The sequence below is a fragment of the Hoplias malabaricus genome, chromosome 1 (genome assembly GCF_029633855.1).
Source record: "Hoplias malabaricus isolate fHopMal1 chromosome 1, fHopMal1.hap1, whole genome shotgun sequence".
Taxonomy (NCBI): domain Eukaryota; kingdom Metazoa; phylum Chordata; class Actinopteri; order Characiformes; family Erythrinidae; genus Hoplias; species Hoplias malabaricus.
Window position 1 is genome coordinate 40814770 of NC_089800.1, and position 23886 is coordinate 40838655.

General features: G+C 40.8%; 1 protein-coding gene across 1 annotated transcript in view; it reads right to left on the minus strand.

Moving 5' to 3' along the window:
* cadm1b (cell adhesion molecule 1b) overlaps window positions 1–23886 on the minus strand; it is a 252083-nt gene that overhangs the window by 90806 nt on the left and 137391 nt on the right. The window contains exon 2 of the mRNA XM_066681700.1: window positions 4412–4432. Coding sequence (XP_066537797.1) covers window positions 4412–4432 — 21 coding nt within the window. The remainder of the gene's footprint in view (window positions 1–4411; window positions 4433–23886) is intronic.

Below are 23886 nucleotides of genomic sequence, written 5' to 3' on the forward strand. Positions count from 1 at the left end.
TGGTTTGAGTGCAGACTTCATAACAAGGGGATTAAAAAACTTGGGTTTGGGTTTGGGCTTGATTCCCAAGGCAGCATTCATGTCCTTTGGGCTCGTCTTTTCCATTTTTCAGGGTCTTTTTTCCCATTCAAAACAAACTTTTGGTTCATGTTTTTACTTGCTGACAGAATCAAATATTTTTTTTCTAAAAAGAACAGGTAATAAAATAAAAGATATATATTAAAATTACATAAATAATTGATTGGAAGGGTCCAAGGCTGCAGTAGTGAGATTTGCTATTTTAGGTGCAATTAAAATGCAGATAGTTCAGGAGTCCTATAGAGGAGTGTTAAAAAGATAGTTTGGAGAAAAGTCAAATTTCCATGTTTGGTGTCTGATTTTACTTCTTCAGCGGTAGAGCTACAAGGCTAATGTTGCTAACAAACAAATCTCTATACTAGGGCTGGCACTGAATATTCAGCTATTCAGATAGTTGTTCGTTGGATAGGTCATTAAGTCAATGCTCCACTCCACAAGTATTCAGGCATTTTTCTTAATATATACACATGCCAAAGTGTTTATACATGTACTTAAAAATTAAAAGTTATGTAAAATGGAACAGACTGACCTTATTTGTATACTGACACTAGAACTGGAACTTACATTATAATCTGCACAATATCCTGCTTTCACTGTACCAATACGCCTTCTCTGTATAGAATGGTACTAAATTGTGCTCAGGAAAAAGGTAATCTCTCCTTTTGCCATTTAATGTGGCTAAGAACTGTCTACTACTGCAGGAAAAGAAATTTGTCTGAAACAAAAAAAGACCAATCACATGTTTGTGTCTGTCATTTTGGCATGACATGTAGGAGGAGGCAATCTTTTAAGATTCACGACGAACCAATAAGAGCCAGTACAAATCGATATATAGGAGTGTGTATATGCAGAGGTACAGATAGCTCATCAGGATGTAATTGGCAGAATCCTGACAGTGATGCCAGGTTAGTGCACTGAAAGTATAAGGCTCTCCATCAACTTATGGGTGTGTGTCAATCTGTGACACACTGAGACTTTTTTAAAATTATTATTACTATTATGTAATGATTTAAAGCAGTCATACTGCGTCGTAAACACATTTGCTCATCTATTGTGCTTTTATCAGAAACTGGTTGAAGTTTGAACAGTTTGGAGAAAAGAAAACGGAGGCAATGTGTTTATTGGGCTATTGGGTTACTATTGATATCCAGTGTTTGTTAGCATTAGCTTTTTAGCTCTAAGCTAAAGAAGCAAAATTTGGACTCCAGACATGTATTGGCTGATCGATGGAATCTGGGGTAAGTGGAACCTCACGGATATTTGATTTTTGGCCAAACTATTCCTTCAAGGACAGGGTGGGCTTGTCCTTCAGAGCTAAAAGGGGTGGCGTATATTAGGAAAGCACTCCATTCAAGCCCTGAGTCCTGTGTTTCATAAGAGCCCTGAATCTTTCCTGTGAAAGCATGCAGGGCAAGTGGAGAGTGATCAGGAATGGAAATTACTCTCATTCTGTTCTTTTCACTGTTGCGCTTCCTAAGATTCTGTGGCAGAAACGGCCCTATTCATGCAGCACTGTGGTGTGCAAAGTTGGAATATATTTGTCCTTGTGCAGGAGGTGTTTTTTTCCCTTTCTTCTTTCTTTACTGAGCTGAACTTGGTAAAGAGGTGCAGGAAGCACTCGCGGAGGAGCTGTAATTGTGTGTGGGAGGGCATGGAATCTTTTGCATCACAGCTACGGTTATTGTGAAGGAAGTGTTCTAAATAGATTTTACATGTCGGAATTGTTAAGGAACAACCTTATTTGTGCAGCTCAGAACATTTTTCACTTTCCATTTCTCTTTCTTCCACTTCACTGGAAGTGCAGTTCCCTGGATGCTTGTTGGGTTTTGCAGAAGGTTTTTCTTTTTTGGTCGTCCAAATCCGGTCACGGAAACCTCGGCTTGATCAGAAACGCTGGGTTGCTGTCCCAAGTGGCCTCTAAAAGCACTTAACTAGCCAACACTCATCAGGTCCTTGGAGAAAACAATGCACATTGATGCATGAGCTGTACCTGTCCCTGATCTTTAGACAGAATCCATTTTCAGCATTAGGCCCTAACTCTGCAGGCACGGGCTCATCCAACATTTCTTCTGAAATTAAGGCTATTAATAGGTTACCTCTCCCTACTTTGCTGCAGAAGTCTCCACTTTTCTAGGAAGGCTTTTCAGTAGATATTGGAACATTTGCTGTCAGATTTTTATCCATTCATTCATTCCTCAGCTCACAGACAGTGACCTGAGGTGTGGATTGAACCCAGGACCCTGAGACATTTCAGCACTATGCCTCCTTTTTCTATAGATTTACTCAGTGTGACATACTGGGGACAACTTTGTTACACAGGCCACATTTTATATCTCAAATAGTGTTGAAAAAGAAAGTAAACTGTAACTGTGCTTTTATGTGTGTTCTGTAGAGGATGATGACTGACTTTCACTTAGAAAAAATATTAATAATAATAATAATAATAATAATAGTAATAATAATAAACAAAAAAACATATTTGAGTGGGGCGGCATGGTAGTGTCGCAATCACACAGCTCCAGGGACCTGGAGGTTGTGGGTTCAAGTCCCACTCCGGGTGACTGTCCGTGAGGAGTTTGGTGTGTTCTCCCTGTGTCTGCGTGGGTTTCCTCCCACAGTCCAAAAACAAAACTCGAAATTGTTCTTAGGTGTGAGTGTGTGAAGGACTGGTGCCCCCTCCAGGGTGTGTTCCGGGTAGGCTCCAGACGCACCGCAAGTCTGAACTGGATAAGAAGTTACATACAATGAATGAATGAATGAATGTTATTTAAGTAATGACAATATATTACAGCTTTTAAACAAACCACTGAGAAAAAGGCTACGATGTATTGCTCGTGTTGTTGCAATGAAGGTGAAAAAGTTGACTTTGCACACGACACCATCATGATTCAACAAATACATGCAGCATTTAGAATGAGATTAACATGCTACAGCAAACACATGCAAAAACAGTGAGAGCAGCTGTGGCCTAATTGTTATAGAATAAAAATGTATTTATATATAAAAAATAAAGATATATTTACAAGCAAAAAAGAAAGTAAAGCTTATTTAAAAACTGATTGATGACGGTGAAAAAAAAAGTTACAGATATTTAAGAACATTTACGCAGAAAACTGACCATTATAAATTAGTATTGGGGTCATTAACATTTACAAAAACTACTGCAAAATACCACAACAATGCCAATAGAAAATTCCTCTTAAGGGTAACGTGAATAAAATTGACCGTTTTTTAATAAGATGAAAGGATTCACAACTACATCTACTGCAAAACAAGCCTCAGTAAAACCTCAAAGCAATGAATGAATCATAACAAAGTGTTTTTGTGCATGAAACTTCTTTCTACCCAATCTTAGAAATTTTAGAGGCACTGGACCTGTTGATGATTGCTGTAATTCGATTCAGCTTCTGCCACATAGACTGAAATAACACTTTGTATCATACTTTAACAAATGAATAAATATTCATATATATATATATATATATATATATATATATATAATTTTTTTGTGGGAGGTGTTTTCTCCATTACTTCCATACTCCCCCAGTTAGACCATGCTACACGCTCCCTTTGAAATCAGCCACTGCTTCTTTTCAGACTGATGCTAATATCACCATCGTGCACTAACTGCCAATTTTGTATTATGACTTTGAGTAAAGTTTGAAATATAGTGTAGTTGAAATAATAAGGTAATAATCACCGAACAGTATTTAATCCTGGTTTCTACATTCATTGTCCAATTAGTGGGTCAGGCACAGTAATGCTGCTGGAGCTTTTAAATGCTGTGTCCATTCACTGTACATTTTGCACTTGTTGGGCCCCGTTGTAGAACATCTGATGTCAGCTGTGTCTGATCCACTCATACTTCACCTGTTCTGAGGTGGTCCTCTGTGGCCTTGATCATGGTAGAACAAGGTGAAAGTGGGCAAACTATGTAGGAAAAGCAGTCGATGGACTACAAGCTGAAATTGTACAACTACAAAGAACTCATTTTAATATTTTGAGTAGATACAATGTACATTATTTCAGAAATTAAACTCTAGGCTTAAAGTACTATTCTCTTAAATCTAACTGAAGCTTTACTAAAATTAATTCAAATACGGTTTATTTGTCTATTTTACTGTTTATATCTCTGGATATGATGGATCCTCAGAGTTCCAACAACAGCTCTTTATTCATTTCTGTAAACTGGTTGTGAAAACGAACATGGGGGAGGTTTAAGAATGATTCAGCTGGACCTCTACCATGCAGATGTTTTACAAACACTGAGATGAAGAAGGGAACACAGACAGGAAATGGGGTGGATTAGAGAGACAGAGAAGAGTAGCTGTACCTGTAATGGTCTGGGACGCTCCTGAGAAAGCGGAAGAAGAAAAGAAATAGTGTACATGTTAATACACTCTTCCCCAATTCCTACAAACATCATACATTTACCCACTTTTTTCTCTCTCAGCTTTAGAAACACCACTCACTGTATCCACATTCCTCACATGACAAACATGACATGGGCAGCGAGAAGCGTGGAGGACAGAGGTTTTTTTTTATTTTTTTTCACCAAGCAGACTTTCCTCCGAATTGAAGCAGAGGCTTTTTCTATTCAAGCATCAATCTGTCATTGCCATTCAGAGTCAAGGTGACTGTAGTGGAAGAGGATTGTAGGGATGTGGCATTCAGCTTCGTACATCAGGAACAGAGGATGGAGGAAAAGTGAAAAAAAGACAGAAATAATAATAATAAAAAAAAAAATTGTTGAGAAAAATAACAGCATGAGGTCCGATCCTGGTGGAAATACATCCTCCTGAGAGCAGGCTGGTACATCACAGTTGGAAATGAAACAGGCTAAAGGCAAAAAAGACGACGCCTTCTCTTTTCACACCCAAAACACATCAAATCACTGGCAGCTCTGAGTGATGCGTGTATATTAAACTACCACCAAAATAGAAGACCACCTTCCTGAGATATTTCAAATGAGAGACAAGACAGTCACACTCTGCACCGTATAATCCCAGTTGTACATCTATTTTCCAGTTTATTACAAACATCTACCTGGTACCTGCACTCATTGGCAGTTTAATCAGAAACACTAACCATGCAGGGTCACTATGTAGCTTTACAGTACCTACAGTACCTAACCCAGCATAATCCAGGTATTTCCTAGTGGATCATCCTCTTTTGCTGCAGGAACAGCCTTTAGGTGTATAAATAAATGTAAACTTTTGTGTGTGTGCATGTGTGTGTGTGTGTGTGTGTGTGTATGTGTAACGTATAATTCTAATTCAAAATTCAAACATTTTCACACTTTTTGTCATTTCATGGTAACTGATGTGTGGAAGTAAAATCGACAATTGACATTACATTTAACAAAAACACCCTAAAGCGCAAAGGACTGTCACTGCATTTATGACTTGCTTCAAGGAAAGGGTGCTGCAAAAGCATACACTTATTCATTCACTCATTCATTCATTGTCTGTAACTGCTTATCCAATTCAGGGTCGCCTACCCCGAATCACTGGGAGCAAGGCAGGAGGGGGCGCCAGTCCTTCACAGGGTGACACACACTCACACATTTACTCACATACTCACACCTATGGACACTTTTGAGTCACCAATCCTCTTACCCACACGTGGGGAACACATCAACCTCCTCACAGACAGTCACCCAGAGCAGGAATCGAACCCACACCTTCCAGTGTGACTGTGACACTACCTGCTGCGCCGCCGTGCAGCCCACATACACTTATACTTTACACAAAAACATTTGAAAATGTTTTTGTACACCTAATGACATTAACATTATGTAATTCTAATTCACTTTTACAGCACTGTCCTGAAATCAAATGGAAGAGGGAGTGGTTAGTTTCCAACCCCCCTCCAAAAGTTGCGTGGTGCAGTTACGTAGCACTTTGTAGCAATGACAGAGGCTCTGTTTTCTTTATTACAACTCAGTGATGTATCACACTGATTTTAAAGCTGTTTAAAATACTACTACTAGTCTTCCTAAAATACTGTGTAGTTTTCCTTTAGCAGTGCTTTGAGAATTTGATTGCACATAACCAGTGAGGTAGGGCATTGATGATGGATGATTACTTCTGGATCTCAAATGCCATTAAACTTCACCCCAAGGGGTGAAGTGGTAATTCCATAAGTATCGGATGGGGCTCCAACACTCCAGAGAACTTAGGTCCACTATTCCACAGCCCACTACTGGGGGAATTTATACTCCTCTAACTGACACCTGGCTTTGAGAATGTTCACTTTCACTTTGTGTTTTTCTATAGAGATTAAACAAACTCTATATTCACAACTGGCTGTCTGTGTTCACACTGGGTGAACATTAGAGTGACTGAATTCACTGCTAATAAGAGGTATAGGACCACCATGTTAGTGCTACTGCTCAGAACTATGTAATGTCAGTGTTCATTCAAGGGAGGCCCAGTGAGGTTATAAACTGTAGGGCAGCAACTGATGTGGTACAGTCAGTAACTCTAACCCTACAAAATGCACCTGCTATGTGGTAGATATTTCTTATCAATAGACCCTAGAGTCTAGATACGACGAAGAGATAAATAATAAACCGGGAACCCAGCCATGTACATCAGTGACACAGTTGTGATAGATTAGTGTGAGCAGATAGCAGTGACATTAAAGCATCATTACCTTACATAAAAGCATCATTACATCATCACTGTCCTCCTCGTCCGAGCTCTCACGGACATCATTCATTACTCTAGCTGTCTGGGGAAACCGTGAAATGGACACTTCTACTTTCACCATTATGAGGGCTGACGAGAGTCAGACAGCTGCCGTCCAGTCAAGGTAACAGATGTGCCACTGATGGTCACACAGCTGGACTCCATATACACCAACTGTAAAGTGCTAAAAACATCATAATATCTGAACTCTGTAAGGTCCATTTAGACACAGTGGCTATTTGTGTTGCAGCTAAAGACAGTTCCCAGAAATCTGGGCCTCTCTGAGGTAATGCACAGTAAAGTCTCAGTATTAAAAAGAACCATTAGTGTGGACATCATCTACAACAAGCAGCATGTTCAGAACGTCCTTGAAACGCCAGATCTAGAGGCCAGCAAAACTGATACAGTAATCATTATTATGATGGATTGCATCATGTCTAGATTTTCTAAGCATATAGGGGTGATTGACAGTATTGTACTTCCACAAAAACTGACACTGCACTGTGTTTGTTGCATGTAGAAAGCCTATGGTCTCCAAAAGGGGGTGCTATTCAGTGCTTTGTATTGTTGACCCTTCGTGTTCTTGATTGCCCTACAGCAGAGGTTGTCAAATCCAGACCATGGTTCCAGGTTCCAGGCCGGGTTTTAAATTGACCAGCTGGTATAAAATTATAGATTAGAAGTCTTCAAATCAGAATCTTTGATCCATGATCCATGCTGGGACTTTGCAAAGGCTGCTATAGACAATATACCTGGCAAGTCAGATGCATTAGCAGTTGCAGTTATAAGCTGCATTCCAAAGCCTAGGCTTTGCAATGGCTGCTACATCATAGAAGGCTGTTCCAACATGAAGGACCCTTCATGTACAGGCTAGAAATGCAGCCTATGTTCGGAGCGGTTTTGAGGATGCAACTGACGTATCTTCCATGGCAGATAAGTTTTAGGAGCAGGCGTTTTCAGTTTTTCACACACTAGGTTACTAGCTACTAGGCTGTGAAGGTGAAGGCTAGCACATGCTCTCTCCGAGATATGATGCCAACAACGTCTCTTCTAACTGTCATCCATGTCATGGTGGAGAACATGAACTGTTCTCTTCTGATCACTAAAAGAAGGCCATGCTACATGTGGAAAGTGAGGGCAATCTACCCTTAACGTAAAGATTCTGTACCAATTTCCACACTAAATATCCAAGCCCAGTACCATTTAGGAAGCTTTGTTTCTAAGTCTGTACTTGGATCTCACCATCTGAAGCCCAAGCGTGGCAGGGGCCTGGGTCAATAGCCTGCTCTGGCTGTGGCACATTAGGCAGGAGTTATGACACGCTAGCAGGAAGGTGATTAGATGTCACCGCTGTCAGTCTTCTGACATAATATCGATGGTCAGATTTGGCGTTTGATGCCATCCAGGAGGATACAGCTGCGCTCTTATCTATTTTTCACAGGAGGAGATGAGTCCTCGCTGGCAGAGGATTATTTTAGAGGTTCTACACACACACTGCCGCTTGGCTAGCGCGTGCTAATATATAGCCTCATTTTCTTCTTTCCGAGCATCGACGCTGTGGAGTAGATAATCTGATTTCAGGAAATGATTGCAATTCATTTCACCACACGCTGCCTTCAGCTTGTTGCTACCTTTCCGTACATCCAAAATAAAACACACACACACACAAGAAAACTTCAGCATAACTCCAGGAGAACTTGCGTGGGCTGCTACTTTTATTACAGTAATACACACCCTCACTGAAAAACATTTGAGACAGTATGTGAAACCCTTATTAGTGATAATGCAAAAAAAGCTATTAGTAAAAACTTTCGATGATTTACCCTGTGAATTTACATGTATTCCAAATATGATGCCTGCACTACATATAAAAAAAGGAACATCTTTACCTTTTGTCCTATCACTTTTCTTTTTATCTAGGCTTAAAATAGACATATTTCACAAGCCATGACAACAGTTTTTTTTTTTTTGAAAGCATGGGTAAAATTAGTCAATCAGATTTTTACATACAGAGAGAGGTCAGTACAATCATAAAGTCTGAGTCACAACAAACACGACAGTACAAAAATGAATACTGATCCTAAAACATGTTAAATCACAGGAATGACAGTGCTGCATCGCTGTGCAATACCTCCAAAACACAAGGGCTGAATCTCAAATATCTTCCTCCACCCTGTGTAGTGCATAATGTAATAGCTGTTTCTGGACAGAAGTGCACATTTTATGTCAGATATATATTTAAATTGTGTGTTGAACTTCCCCCTAACATTTAGTGCACTGGCTGGGTGTAGTAATACCTACACTGTACCTATCTGTTTAACCTATAATTAACCCAATATCTACCAATATATTTGTGACAGAGTGCATTTTGCCTGCACTGCCAAGAGGAAAGAAACATTGCTGGCACTTTTCCCTGCCTGATTACCCTGCCCTTCATGGTGAATTATTTATTTATTTTTCTGAGGTGAACATATTTGTCCCTCAATTCTTCCACTTCTTCATACACTCTGTGACGTCCAAACCAATATTTGTGACAGAGAGAGCCAGCAAGCTGTGAGGAGCCCAAGGCCCCACGTTTAAACATTATCTAACCAACCTCATGTCTGATTCACATGTAAGAAAACACCCAACAGCTACACCAATGTTCACTCTGGTGTGTCCTCTGCTTTCATCCACCCTCTCTGTTTGAAAGCCACCTCTTAATCTGTCTTTCATTTCTACACCCATCTCGCTCCAGCCTTCAGTGGCATGTTTAGACTCTCAGTGCAGACATGCAGCATATGTGTTTTGGGGTTGAGGAGATGGGGGGTAGAGACAAGCAAGTAAGTCATCCATTCATTTTGTTCAGTCCGAGTAAAATTATTACATTTTTTACAACCCTCAGGGCTATATAAAAAAGGAATATTTTTATGTCATCAGAGTTTTTATTTTACTAAGTGCCCTCAGGATATAAAGAATACTTCAGTAAATGCAACAAAAATAGAAAAAATCACCTACACTATCTTTAAGACGTTTCATTAAGTTGTAACTTGTGGAAACCTGGTATAATATGCATTTAATAATCATGTGGCAAATGCCACTCTCTTATGCCATAATACATTTTTGTTGTGATATTTGTTAATGATATGTGCTGTAAACATTGAAACAGTTAAAATCTCTGCAACCATGCTTTGCACTTAAAGAAACAGTATGAAATATTTTTACCTTAAAATTACAGCTTAAAAATCATTCAACATCATGTGATGCTTCACTGCCCTATTATAGTTAGAACAGAGTCTTTGTTGTTGCTACTCCAGGTATAGCACAACAGAAACTGTACTATGTAAGTTTTGGAGTAGGGTAGTACAAGTGTAGTAAACCACCCACCACCCCCCCAGGGAGCCCCATGATCAAAAAAACATATATTACCTAGTGTTCCTTTAAACTGCAATGTGTTTTTAGGCAACGGGGTGGGCCTCTACCTGTCCTTGGTTGTTAAGGACCAGCCCTTTTCTGGAAGCTCCTTTTATATCCATGATCACATTGCCTGGTTATGTTGTCTTTGGAGCATTGCTCCATTTATTTATTCATTTTTTGCACTGGTGGCACAGCAGGTAGTGTCGCAGTCACACAGCTCCAGGGACCATGGAGGTTGTGGGTTGAAGTCCTGCTTCCGTCTTTGAGGAGTTCAGTGTGTTCTCCCTGTGTCTGCGTGGGTTTCCTCTGGGTGCTTGGGTATCCTCCCACAGTCTAAAAAACCCACATATCTCTCCAAAATGGGTTTGTGTTTATATGTAAATGTATATGGCAGGGCAGCAAAGGTCTAGGCTTTCCTTTGTCCTGTTCAGACACTGCGATTAGGACCCGGAGCTGAGAGATCTAGCCCTGAAGGAATGCCAGCAGCTTTGAAGAACACCTTGACTTCCTCTTTGTTTGTCTGTGTGATCTGTGTTTAATCTCTCGCCCCGCTGTGTGGCTCTGCTTCTGTATTCTAACCACAGGCACAACAGCGCTCAGGCCAGACAGCCTCACTGAGTCGCACAGTGGGCTAGGAGGGCCGTGTCCTATTTAGTGGACCCCAGTTCCATTCCCAGGGATGATGCAACCATCAATGGCTCAGAGTCTAAGAGAGCCCCATGGCCCTGCTGTTCTCATCGAGTCTGATGGAATGGCTGGGTTTCTGTCTCCATTCGATACACAGAGGAAAAACTGGCCAGCCGTGGTCATCTGTTTGGAGACGTGTGACGAATTGGTTAGTTAGACTCAGTTAATTTTACAAGGACGTGACCCAGATCTGATCTTTGGCCTTAATTTGATGCTGTTTTGATATGTTTTTGAATGCAGCGATCTAATCATTTCAGAAATATTCCAGTTTCATATGTGATCGTTGATTTGATATGAATAAGGGCTGGACGATATGGCCAAAATATATATCATGATATATTTATTAATTTTGGTCAATTTGATATAATTCTAATATCGATACGAACAATATAAAAGCCACAGGAAAAGCTGGCAAGGACAAACAATAAACATGACAACACGATCAAACACAAACCTCTTGGTTTTGTCAATATTAATATTTGAACTATTAATATTTAACTTTCAAATATAACTCAATTAGAAATTGAGTGCAATGAACTGACAGCGGTACCCTGTAATTACCGTCAGGCAGTGACAGATGTATGCTTAAAAATGGAAAATGTTTTTTTTTTTAATCACATCATTGTTATTAAAACATTTTATATTGTGATATATAGATACTGAAAAATTTTCCAGCCCTAATATGAGTTCAGTTTGTTGTCATGCAATCTTGATGCAAATGATCAGTTCAGAATGAACTCATCCCAGAGGTATTCAGTGGAGCTTCATCCCTCTAGAGAATGCAGTTCTCTGCATTCACAGCCCAGTGCTTTGGCATTTAAACCCCTCTAGGCCATGCTTGGACCTTCAGCTCATATGCAGTTGCTCCGGAATGTGCCATTTCACTTCCTGCTTTTCTCTGGGGAATATTAATGCTGTTTCCACAGTGGAAGCACTTTCAAGTAGTTAATTTATGTGTTGTGACATCCATCCAAATCACTAGATTCAATTCAAATCAATAATGCTTTAACATACCAAGAGATTATGGACAACTGTATGCTCCCAACTTTGTGGGAACAGATTGGGAATGGCCCCTTCCTGTTCCAACATGACTGCACACCACTACACAAAGCAAGGTCCATACGCAGTGGAAGAACTTGACTGGCCTACGCTGAGTCTGAACCTCAACCTGATACAACACTTTTGGGATGAATTGGAGAGGAGACTGTGAGCCAGGCCTTCTCGTCCAACATCAGTGTCTGACCTCACAAATGTGCTTCAAACATTCCTATAAACACACCCTTAAACGTTGCAGAAAAGCCTTCCCAGAAGAGTTGAAAATGCTATAGCTGCAAAGGATGGGCCAATATCATATTAAACCCTATGTATTAGGAATGGGATTTCGCTAAAGTTCAATTGCATGCAAAGGCAGACCAGTGAATACCTTTGACAATATAATGTATTTACTGTACTTTAGCTATACACAGATATGATCATTCCATATTCCGCTAAATTTGTCAGATAGGAGAATACAATCTTGAACATTGTCTTTAAGTCTATGTCAGAACGGAGTGGTCCCTATTCCACTAAGTGTACGTCAGACTGGGTAATTCAATGTTCTGTTAAGTCTGTGTCTAATTGGACTATTCTATATTCTGCTAGGTCTGTGCCAGATTGGAGCATTCTATATTCTGTTACATCTCGATCGGATTGGACATATTCTGCTTAATCTACATCACACTGGGTCATTCCATGTTCTCCTAAGTCTATGTCAGATTGGACCATTCCATATTCCATTAAGTCTGTGTCAGATTGGAGCATTCCATATTTTTTTCTTTTGACATTAGACCGAATCAATTCAGTTACATCTAAGTCAGATTGGATTCTGTATTATACAAAGTCAGATGTTAGCCTTCTGTATTCCTTCAAGTGAGATTAGATAAGTCTACATACTTTTATGTCTTTGTGAGGTTGGAGTTTTCCTTTAAGTCTGACTGGATCATTCCACATTCTGTTAAATCTATTTCAGAGTAGAGCATTCCACACTTCTTTAAATCTAACACAGATTGGAATATTCCATACTCTATTAAGTCGACATCAGACTGCAGAAACCTGTATTGTTTTATGCATATGTCAGATTGGGATACATTTTTCAACAAGTCTGAAAAGTGCTTCCAAATTTGAGCTAAAGACCCAACACGGGCTTGTGGTGACCTCACTTGCACAGCAGTAAGGCATCAGCTGTACAGCTAAAAGATTTTCCAACATCATGTGGCCTCTTAGAGCTGCAGAGATTTTGTGATTAGTATCACAGTCACTCTCGCCGTACTCTCTCCTTTCTCCAGTATCAAATGTGTTTTTAAGAGCCAGCGAGCATGTAATTATATTGGGAGAAACAAATAAAAGCACAATTGGAGCTGCCAGCAGTCGGTGCCATGTCACATTCAATATGCTAAAGAGACATTTGTAAATGCGGTGTGCCGGAGCAGTGAAGAGCCAGGGAGGGGGAAAAAAAGAGAAAAGAAAAAGGAAAAAAAAAACCTGGACGCGTCCACACCTACCGGCAAATTGTGAACAATCTCTGTGAATGGGAAAAGAGTTTGGGAGGGCCTGACCCCTCGCTAACTGCACACACGTCCAGATGAATCCACAGCGGTCTGAATGGAGATGCGATTGCCACTGGGCGTCTGTAAAGCCGCTGTATGCATGTATCAAAGAATTTCAGGCCAGTAGAGAGAGAGATGCTCGAGGCCTCTGCTGCTACACTTATGAAAAATCATCTCGTACTTTAACCCTTTCCCAGCTTTCTCAGAATTTTAAATAAGTGAGCCGTCATGATGCCCACTAGGGCTGGACCACTCATCTTTGTCATACTGAAACTGCAGTGTGAAATGTCTGACTCTAATTCACAGAGAAAAAAAACAAACATTTTTTAAACATGGTACTGATGTAGATCAATGTAGAGTTAAGGGTCTTGCACAAGGAGGCAGGATTATACTAGCAATTCCCATCCTAGGTTTCTGTGAAGAAAGAAATGGTGATATAGGTTTTGTTTTTACGGTTAACATAATTTAAAGTTCAAGACACCAAAGAGCAGGTATTAGTTTGCAAGTGGCTCAGAGACAGCAGTGCTGCTCAAGGTTTTAAAGCCATCATTGCTATAATAATTTATTCTTTCATTGTCTGTAACCGCTTATCCAGTTCAGGGTCGTGGTGGGTCCGGAGCCCACCCGGAATCACTGGGCGCAAGGCAGGAACACACCCTGGAGGGGGCGCCAGTCCTTCAAAGAGCAGCACATTCACTCACACACTCACACCTAAGGACACTTTTTGAGTCACCAATCTACCTACCAACGTGTGTTTTTGGACCATTGGAGGAATCCAGAGCACCTGAAGAAAACCCACGTGGATACAGGGAGAACACACCAAACTCCTCACAGACTGCTATAATAATAATAACAATAATAATTATTATTTATTTATTTATTAATAAATATAGTACCTTTCCCAAACCCAAGGACACTTTACATATAGAAAGGAAAAACAACAACTGAGGATAGTCCACCAACCAAAATATCCATCCACCAGCATCCTGTTTCCACTTATGAAGAACTAGAGGATGACCAACACAAACTGTGCAGCAACAGATGAGCTGCTGTCTCTGATTGACATCTACAAGGTGGACCAATGAGATGTGTGTCTAACTGAGTGAACAGTGAGTGGACACAATGTTTAAAGACTCGAGCAGTCCTGCTGTGTCTGATCCATTCATGCTAACACACCACCAAGAAGTCAGTGTCACAACCGTGCGAAGAATGATCCATCACCCAAATAATACATGCCCTGTGGTGGTCTCAACCTATTAAGATCTGAGTGAATGGGGGCTATGTAGTATGCAGAGCAACAGATGCAACTAGGGAGTTTAGAAACAGTTCACTTTAATGTTATGGCTGATCATTGTATATTCTATTATTAAAATGAGTTGGCCATTACTTAAATAAATCAGTGTTAATTTTATTATTTATTTTTATTACTTTACATTTGTGGCAATGGATATATAACTATAACTAAATAAAAGGAGAGCTGAAGTGATTGAGTCTGCTATGTGAGGAGAGAGAGAGAGAGAGGGAGGGGAGGGTAACGAAGAACGTCAGGGTGTAGAGAGCTGCCAGAGATGTCTGCCTCACAGCAGGGGCCAGTGGCTCTCAGGACACAGAGCGGTCACTAAAGCTGCTCTCAGTCTCCTGTGATCTTATCCGTCGCCCTGCACCAGTCTGATAAAGCCCCCACCCGGATTAGACACACTACGCCAAACACACTCCTCCTCACACACACAGTTATAGATAGGGTTTCATATTACACTGATGTGGTCAGAGTGAAAACTTGGTCCTGATACAGTCTGGATTAGTACAGTGATAATTCAATATGTATCTATTTCTACTACAGTTCAGTGTGTTAATGCTCTAACATCAGATATTAATACATTAAAGGGAGGAGAGCGTGCACTGGTTGTAAAATGAAAGATAAATTATGATACACTACACACAGAGTCTGTGTTTAGTCTCACAATAAGATTACAAAAAGAGCCAATCAGCTCAGGGTTCAGGGTCGCGGTGGGTCTGGAGTCTATCCAGAATCACTGGGCGCAAGGCAGGGACACACCCTGGAGGGGGCGCCGGTCCTTCACAGGGCGCCACATATGCTTGCACAGTCATCAAAGTTATTTGTTTGTTTGTTTGTTTTTGTCAAAAATGTTTTTGTCTATTCTTCTGCTGTGACATAACAACTGAACTTAGAGGACATTTCATTATATCTGATGTGTATTTAAAGTGTAGGTTCACAGTATGAGGCCTTTTTTCAAAAATGTCCATAGGTTATATAGTGTACAAATGCCCAACTAAGAGTTTGAATACAGTTTCTATAACAGTGAAATAACATAAATGCATATATCAGCCAAAACATTAATGTTTACAACTATTTACATGACAAAAATACATTATTCCAATGTTAAGTACACTGTGTTTACAACAAATATTCCACAATAATCATTTAACCCACAATGTATTTTTTACAATTATTTCTTGTAAAAAAATATTTATTTAAATCACTATTAAATGCACAAACAATTATGGGTGATAAATCTGGCCAAGAACTGGGAGGAGCTGGGACTCATGGGGGAGCTCCCAGCATGCCTAGCAGCTCCATATGTGATTCAGTGATTCAGTCATTCTGGGTTTTTTCTTTTTGTTTGGGGCTTTTTTAAGTTTGGGTTGCGTTGAGTGGGTGTGTGTGTGTGTTGGGGGGGGTTGTTAATTATTTGTATTTGTGTGTGTGTGTTTGAGTGAGTGTTGGATTGTGGAACCCCCTGAATTTCGTCACACAGTAAGCCCCAAATTGCCTACGCTTTCCTGCATTTATGGACTGTATAAAGCCTGCTTATTTGCAATATGGCTATGTCTCAAAATCCGTCCTTCTGTTCATCATGCTATGTTTCTTATTAGTATTTCAATATAAATAATGTGCTTTTTTACAGTGTATATCTATATTTTTCACAGTACTGAATTGTAAACAAAACAGTCTTTGGATATAAAATTGAGTTGCCAAAAAAAAAAAATCATACTGTAATATCTCATACATATTTTACAGGTGAAATTCTGGCAACAACAGCTGGCAGTTAAAAAATTATATATATATATATATATATAATTTTTTAAACACAGTGTATTTAATTGACTGACGGCATACCATTATTAGGCTTTAATCAAGTCTGCTAACAGAAGTAGCTTTAATGTCCCCCACCTGGAATCTCAGACACAGACAGAAAGTGGTAATGTTCCTTCAACCACTGCTTTAGCTGTAGCAGTTGTTTTTAAAAGCGTATTCATTAGCACGTGCCTAAATTGTCATTTTCCATCTGGGAAGAAGTTAACCTTATTACAGTGCTATAGTAAATGATTCAGGTGGTGTGTCTGATGATATGACAGAGGAAGTGTGTGTGTGAGAGAGTGTGTCTGTACAACACCTGCAGTACTGGGCCGGTGATGGTATCCCTGGGTAACAGTATCCATCAGCCGCAACTCCATTCACCACAAACCCACAAACTGCATCAATTTGTTTGCTATTTTAATGTCTGCTGTGGAGAGCAATCAGACACCTGTCAAAAGCACCTGCTGCGCACAGGCGCTAGTGACAAAAAAAAAATATATAAAAAAAACCCAAAACAAAACAAAACAAACAAAAAAAACAGGATGCCGCACCCCTTTTGTTTCCGCCGTTTACGATCCACGCCGAGTTTCCAATCTGCCACTGCCATTTTTCAATTTGCCGTTCCCCCTTTTCTCTCAATCAAATCACAGCTATCAATCAGCCGGGAATGGAGGGGGAAGCACAAACGTGTCGGGTGATGGAAACATCCCTGGTAATGTGGCCTTATTTGTCTGCAGTCTGCAGGAAACGCACTGCACTGTACCTACCACTTGGTGAGCCTCCATACCAGCCCCCCATCATGGGCCCAGGCTACAAGATCACCAGGGTTGACCTACATCTGTCGATTCTAGCCCTCGTTTAGAAGCCAACGAACAGAACAGTGGTTCTGAGGCCCCTGCTCGGCACATTTTTCGTGTTTTCCCTGCTCCCAACACGCCTGATTCAACTCATCAGCTAATTAAAATGGATAAAAGGGATTAATAGAGGTTAACATGGGCGCATTAGAGGAGGGAGATTGCTAAAATGTGCGCTGGGTATTCTAGGACCAGGATCTGCGAACACAAGAACTGTGTATTGTTTTTACATTTTCAGTGATTCCATGAACATATTTGTTTTTGTCTAATTGTTATTAGTAACAGCACACATCTACACGTCCTTTCAGACCCACAGAGAATGTGAGTGACTAGGTGAGTGGTAAAGTTGTCCACAGGTGTGAGTGTGACTGGGTAAATTTGTGAAATTGTCCACAGCTCCACATCCTTTCAGACCCACAGCATTAAGCTGTCTCTCACAGTGGAAAGATGGTCAAAAACACCTGTGGATATTTTCAGATCTGAAGGGAGAGTAGCACTTTAGATATGGCTGAGATACATACCTTATTTTTATCTAGTGCTTTCCAATAACCCAAGACACCCACCCACTGCACTACAGAGTACACCAAATGCTTCATTCATCCTAGCAGGGCATTTCATCTATTTATTGAGGGAGGAGACAGAGCTGCCCCACCAACTTAGCTTTAGGGGATCTCAATTCTTGTTGGGATAGTAGGGTAGGGCGAAGTGCTAGGGCTTCTTGGCCCTTCAAACAGATTTTCCAGAGGCCCACTCCAAACTGAGTGTTATGAATGCCTTATCACCAGCAAGATGGCTGCACAAGTGACCAAAAAACTCACAAATGTCAGTATTTTCTCCTTTAAAACTATGATAACCATCATATTACCTTAGTTTTATGTAGTTTCAATATATTACAACAATTTTCTTCATAACAAGCATAAAACATCTCTAGTAGTATGCTGATGTCTTAATAGTCAGCTAGTAATGTTTGAATTCCACCTTAAATGTTGAAACAATTACATTCCAGAACCTGAGGCTATTATATGTAAGGTGGAACTGGAAGGTCAAACAAAAAACCTGCTGAAAAAGAAGCAGAATGTAGCTACAAAACCTCAGTTTTGCTTAAGTGCTGTGGTTTCTCTAATCTTGTTGGGAAAGAGAGGTAGGGCAGATGGGAAGTGCTATGTAAAAACATTGACAAAAGCATAAGACATTGCCAAAGTCTCAGAATTTCCATTTCCACTTTAAATGGTGAAGCAATTATGTTCTAGTGCCTGTGGTCTCTGTAAAATTTAAGGTGGAATTGGAAGTTTCAAACAATAAGATACCAAATTAGCAGCTCCATATCACAGAGAGCTCAGTGGAATATTTTAAACACTCCAACTTGTTACTTGTTCCAAGGGGCAAGATAACACTAGACAACAAGAGGTAGGTATAAAATTAAGAAATGGGATTCAGCCCAGAAATACTTGGCTACCAAGACTCATGGGGTTGGATGGAGAGACGGTGAAAAGATCCAACAGTGGCAGGTTTGTTAGGAAGAAGCAATGGTGTAGATTTGCTCTTGAAATTGGTGGGGACCTATGAATCTACCACTCAACAACTGGCAACTGGCAGTTTGTTGTTCAGTTAATTTCCAATCCATGTTATTCATAGCTACAGATGATTTTAGCCTGTTATTATGAGGGAGTCATTTCATTAGCGAGCTTGTCTTTAAGTGATTTACACATTTTTCACTCACTTTTGACACCCAAGTGTCACCCACAATGCACCTGAGTCTTGCACAGTAATACTCGCTTATGACTGGAAAGTTTACCTTTCAGTTTTGGCGCTGCTCACAACCAAATTACAGAGACTTCTGTGACAACAGGGAAAGGCACAGCCAATCACACTGGCCATATGTGTTACTGGGAGGTAGGACTCGAGTAGAGAACGTGATTTAACCCTTTCTGCACCTCTAGGTTATTGAGATGTTGAAATATTTTTTTTTTTTGAGGGGATCAAATTATTGGTGGGGACAATTCAATAATCACTGGATATTGGTAGGGAAACGTCACCTCCATCCATGCTACTTGTATGCCCTTGGAAAGAAGAATGTCAGAGGTATAAGAAAGAGGAAGGTTATAAAGAGCTTTGTATGTGAGTATAACCATTTGTGTAATTCCAGTGGTATTTTAGGCATTCACTATTCGTTAGAGAACCATTTTCTCTACTGAAGAAGCCTTGGAGAACCATTTTAAACTTTTATGGAACAAAAATCAACATTGTCTCAACACTTGGTGCCACAATGCCTCTGTTGAAGACCACCCTGATGACGAATGTGCCCCCCACACTCTGTGCCACAGCAGTGCAGCAGATGGACTACATTAGGATGCTATTATCTGTCTTTTTTTTTTTTTTTTTTGGCCCATGTCCTGCTCCTAACTGCTGCTTGAAATGCCCGTCATGAATAGCCCTAAGAGAGAACGGAGGGCTCAGATGAGCCGGGTGATTATGGGAATGAGGGGAGACCACTGTGTCTTGGTGGGATCTGAGATCTCTGCAGGATTCAACAATAAACTGTTTGAAGAGCACGCTGAGCAAATGAAACAATTCCATTCATGCTCGGATTGACATTTTTCTCCCTAAACACAGACGCCTCAGTTTTACTGTATTCTGTATCCCGGCATTCCACAGAGCCTCCGGGCTGGACATGGATGAATATTTAATATTTGTACACTGGCTGATGCGTGAATTATAAATGGCTGGCTGAATTATGAATGGATGTTCTATAAATCCAGGGCAGGCCACTTAGTCCTGTAATGAAGGACAAAGGACAGTTAATCATCTGACATTTCCTTTGTCCAAACGTCAGCGTCTGACCACGCCATCTACAGCTGTCCGCCGCCCAGTGCTTCACCTTCAACACACTCCCCGTGTACAATCAAACCCCTCATCACCCACAAATGTCATTCACCGCCAGAGACAAAATCAATGTCGCTCCAATCAAGCCGCTCCTTACGAATCAAGAAGAGAATGCTTTCAATTACAGTGACAGCACAACCAGCCTCAGACACTCGGGTCTTCTCTGTGTGTACTGTAAACAACAGAGCTGAGCAGATGGATCATGAATCAAATATTTATGAAATATTGGGGCTAGGTTTTTTTTTTTTTTAATATGGGGGCGGCACAGGGGCACTGCAGGTAGTGTCACTGCCACACAGCACAGGGGTCCTTGGTTCAATCCTCCCCTCAGATCACTGTCAGTGAGCACTTTCTCCCTGTGTCTGCGTGGGTTTCCTACACGTGTGAGTGACTTGGTTACTCTGTCCACAGGTGTGAGTTTGTGATTAATAGAGAGTGTATATGTGTGTGTGTGAGAGAGAGCGACTTAGTGAGTGAGAGAGAATTTCCAAAAGTGTGAGTGAGAGAAATTTTCCATAGGTTTGGGTATGTGTGTGTGTGACTGGGTGAGTGTGTGAAATTGTCCACAGATGTGTATGTGAGTGTCCGGGTGAGTGTGTGAAATTGTTCATAGATGTGTATGTGAGTGACAAGGTGAATGTGTGGAATTGTTCACAGATGTGTACGGGAGTGACCAGGTGAGTGTGTGAAATTGTTCACAGATGTGTACGTGAGTGACCGAGTGAATGTGTGGAATTGTTCACAGATGTGTACGTAATTGACCGGGTGAGTGTGTGAAATTGTTCACAGATGTGTACGTGAGTGACCGGGTGAATGTGTGGAATTGTTCACAGATGTGTACGTAATTGACCGGGTGAGTGTGTGGAATTGTTCACAGATGTGTACATGAGTGTCCGGTTGAATGTGTGAATTTGTTCACAGATGTGTACATGAGTGACCGAGTGAATGTGTGAAATTGTTCACAGATGTGTACGGGAGTGACCGGGTGAATGTGTGAAATAGATCACAGATGTGTACGTGAGTGACCGGGTGAATGTGTGAAATTGTTCACAGATGTGTACGTGAGTGACCGGGTGAATGTGTGAAATTGTTCACAGATGTGTACGTGAGTGACCGGGTGAGTGTGTGGAATTGTTCACAGATGTGTACGGGAGTGACCGGGTGAGTGTGTGAAATTGTTCATAGATGTGTACGTGAGTGACCGGGTGAATGTGTGAAATTGTTCACAGATGTGTATGTGAGTGACCGTGTGAGTGTTTGAAATTGTTCACAGATGTGTATGTGACCGGGTGAGTGTGTGGAATTGTTCACAGATGTGTACGGGAGTGACCGGGTGAGTGTGTGAAATTGTTCACAGATGTGTACGTGAGTGACCGGGTAAATGTGTGGAATTGTTCACAGATGTGTACGTGAGTGACCAAGTGAATGTGTGGAATTGTTCACAGATGTGTACGTGAGCGACCCGGTGAGTGTGTGAAATTGTTCACAGATGTGTACGTGAGTGACCGGGTGAATGTGTGGAATTGTTCACAGATGTGTACGTAATTGACCGGGTGAGTGTGTGGAATTGTTCACAGATGTGTACATGAGTGTCCGGTTGAATGTGTGAATTTGTTCACAGATGTGTACATGAGTGACCGAGTGAATGTGTGAAATTGTTCACAGATGTGTACGGGAGTGACCGGGTGAATGTGTGAAATAGATCACAGATGTGTACGTGAGTGACCGGGTGAATGTGTGAAATTGTTCACAGATGTGTACGTGAGTGACCGGGTGAATGTGTGAAATTGTTCACAGATGTGTACGTGAGTGACCGGGTGAGTGTGTGGAATTGTTCACAGATGTGTACGGGAGTGACCGGGTGAGTGTGTGAAATTGTTCATAGATGTGTACGTGAGTGACCGGGTGAATGTGTGAAATTGTTCACAGATGTGTATGTGAGTGACCGGGTGAGTGTAAAATTGTGAAACTAAGACAACTCCACTAAAAACCAGTAGAGTCTCAGCATAACATGAGGTTCTAGTCAGATTTTGGTTTGGAATATAGGCACTGTGTATCTTCACAATGCAACAAAACCTTGTATCTCAGAAACAGTGTCTTTTCCAATGCATGGGGAAACATCATTAAGTTGTAGTAAGGTGTAGTAATTTATTCTTAGTCATTTGGTTCCTTTTCCATTTGCCCATGCTGACACTTTTTCCCAATCTTGTGTTTTTCAATAGCCAAATAACAATTTTCATTCTGATGTCACTGATATATTATTAGAGCTGATCTACAGGGTGAAAAATGTCAAGATATCATTTTGAACCTTCCATCCAACTGTAGTGGTGGATGCGTTTTAAACATAGAACCTGCACTTCTTATTAAATGTATGCAGCACTTTACCTGCCTCCACCATAAAGTATGTCTTATTGATTGACGCTTTAATTACCCAAGCCGCTTACCTAATTTGTTGTTAATTTGCTCCTCATCGCAATCACAGTTGACTGGCGAGAAGCCTGCAGCCCAGCTCGTATTTAACCTCCATCTGGACCGGGAGGCAGTGTGGCTTAGCAATAGCTGCGCCATAGAAACAAGGGTGTAAAGGCCGTTTTGTAAGCGATTTACGCCTGAGCGTCTCTCTCTCTCTCTCTCTCTCTCTCTCTCTCTCTCTCTCTCTCTCTCTCTCCTCCTCTCTCTTCTGATCACTACGCAGCTCTCTTTTTTCATAAAGCACCACATCTCTTGGGCATGAATGAGGAGCTGTCTTGTTTTTTATGCAATGGAAATTTGGCACTCATGTTCTCTCTCTTACACTCAGATCTAATATGCGCTTGATGATGGTATGAAAAATGGATTTGCCTTAGGGTTCCTGAGCCTTTAGCTTTTGTCATGACTTAGGCTGAGTGTAGTTAACATGCACTGTTATGATTAATGTAAAAGGATGCTTTATAAGCAGGACATGCTTTAGGACCTGCATGATCTAAATCCCTTCTACTGCTACTAAAACAGCTATCCAAATTTATTACTGAGGCAGAAACAGGAGGTATGGAAAACGGCTCTAATACCGTGTTTTAAATCTATGTCAGGACTCTTCAGTGAGAATCTCTATTGTTTCTGTTCTACTTTCGACTGCTTGCCATGGCAGATCACCTGGCAGCCCGGCCCATGGTCCACAGACACGGCATCCCAATGTGACCTTGGCACCTGGAGTGTACAAACTTTAGAGTGGACACAGGGAGAACACCCCAGATTCCACACAGACCATGACCTGAGGGAAGATTCAAACTTAGTCCCTATAGCCCAGGAGCTGTGCTGCAATGACAGCATCCATTGCTTTTGTTTTGTTTTGAGTGTTTTCAAGTAAAAGGAACACTATGATGTGTTTTTATCTTAAAATTAGAGATTTAATATCATTGTGATCCTCCACTGACCTGTAATATAGAATATAGCTTCTATCACTGCTACTCCAGCCCCTGCAGTAAGTTAGCTAGATTGAGAGGAGTATAGGAAGCTAGCTTCTGTCACCATGCCTAATTTCAACTGTCAGCTATCATTGGAATGATAGGGTTGTACCTATCATTTAGCTCAGCTGTGGTATATATATATATATATATATATATATATATATA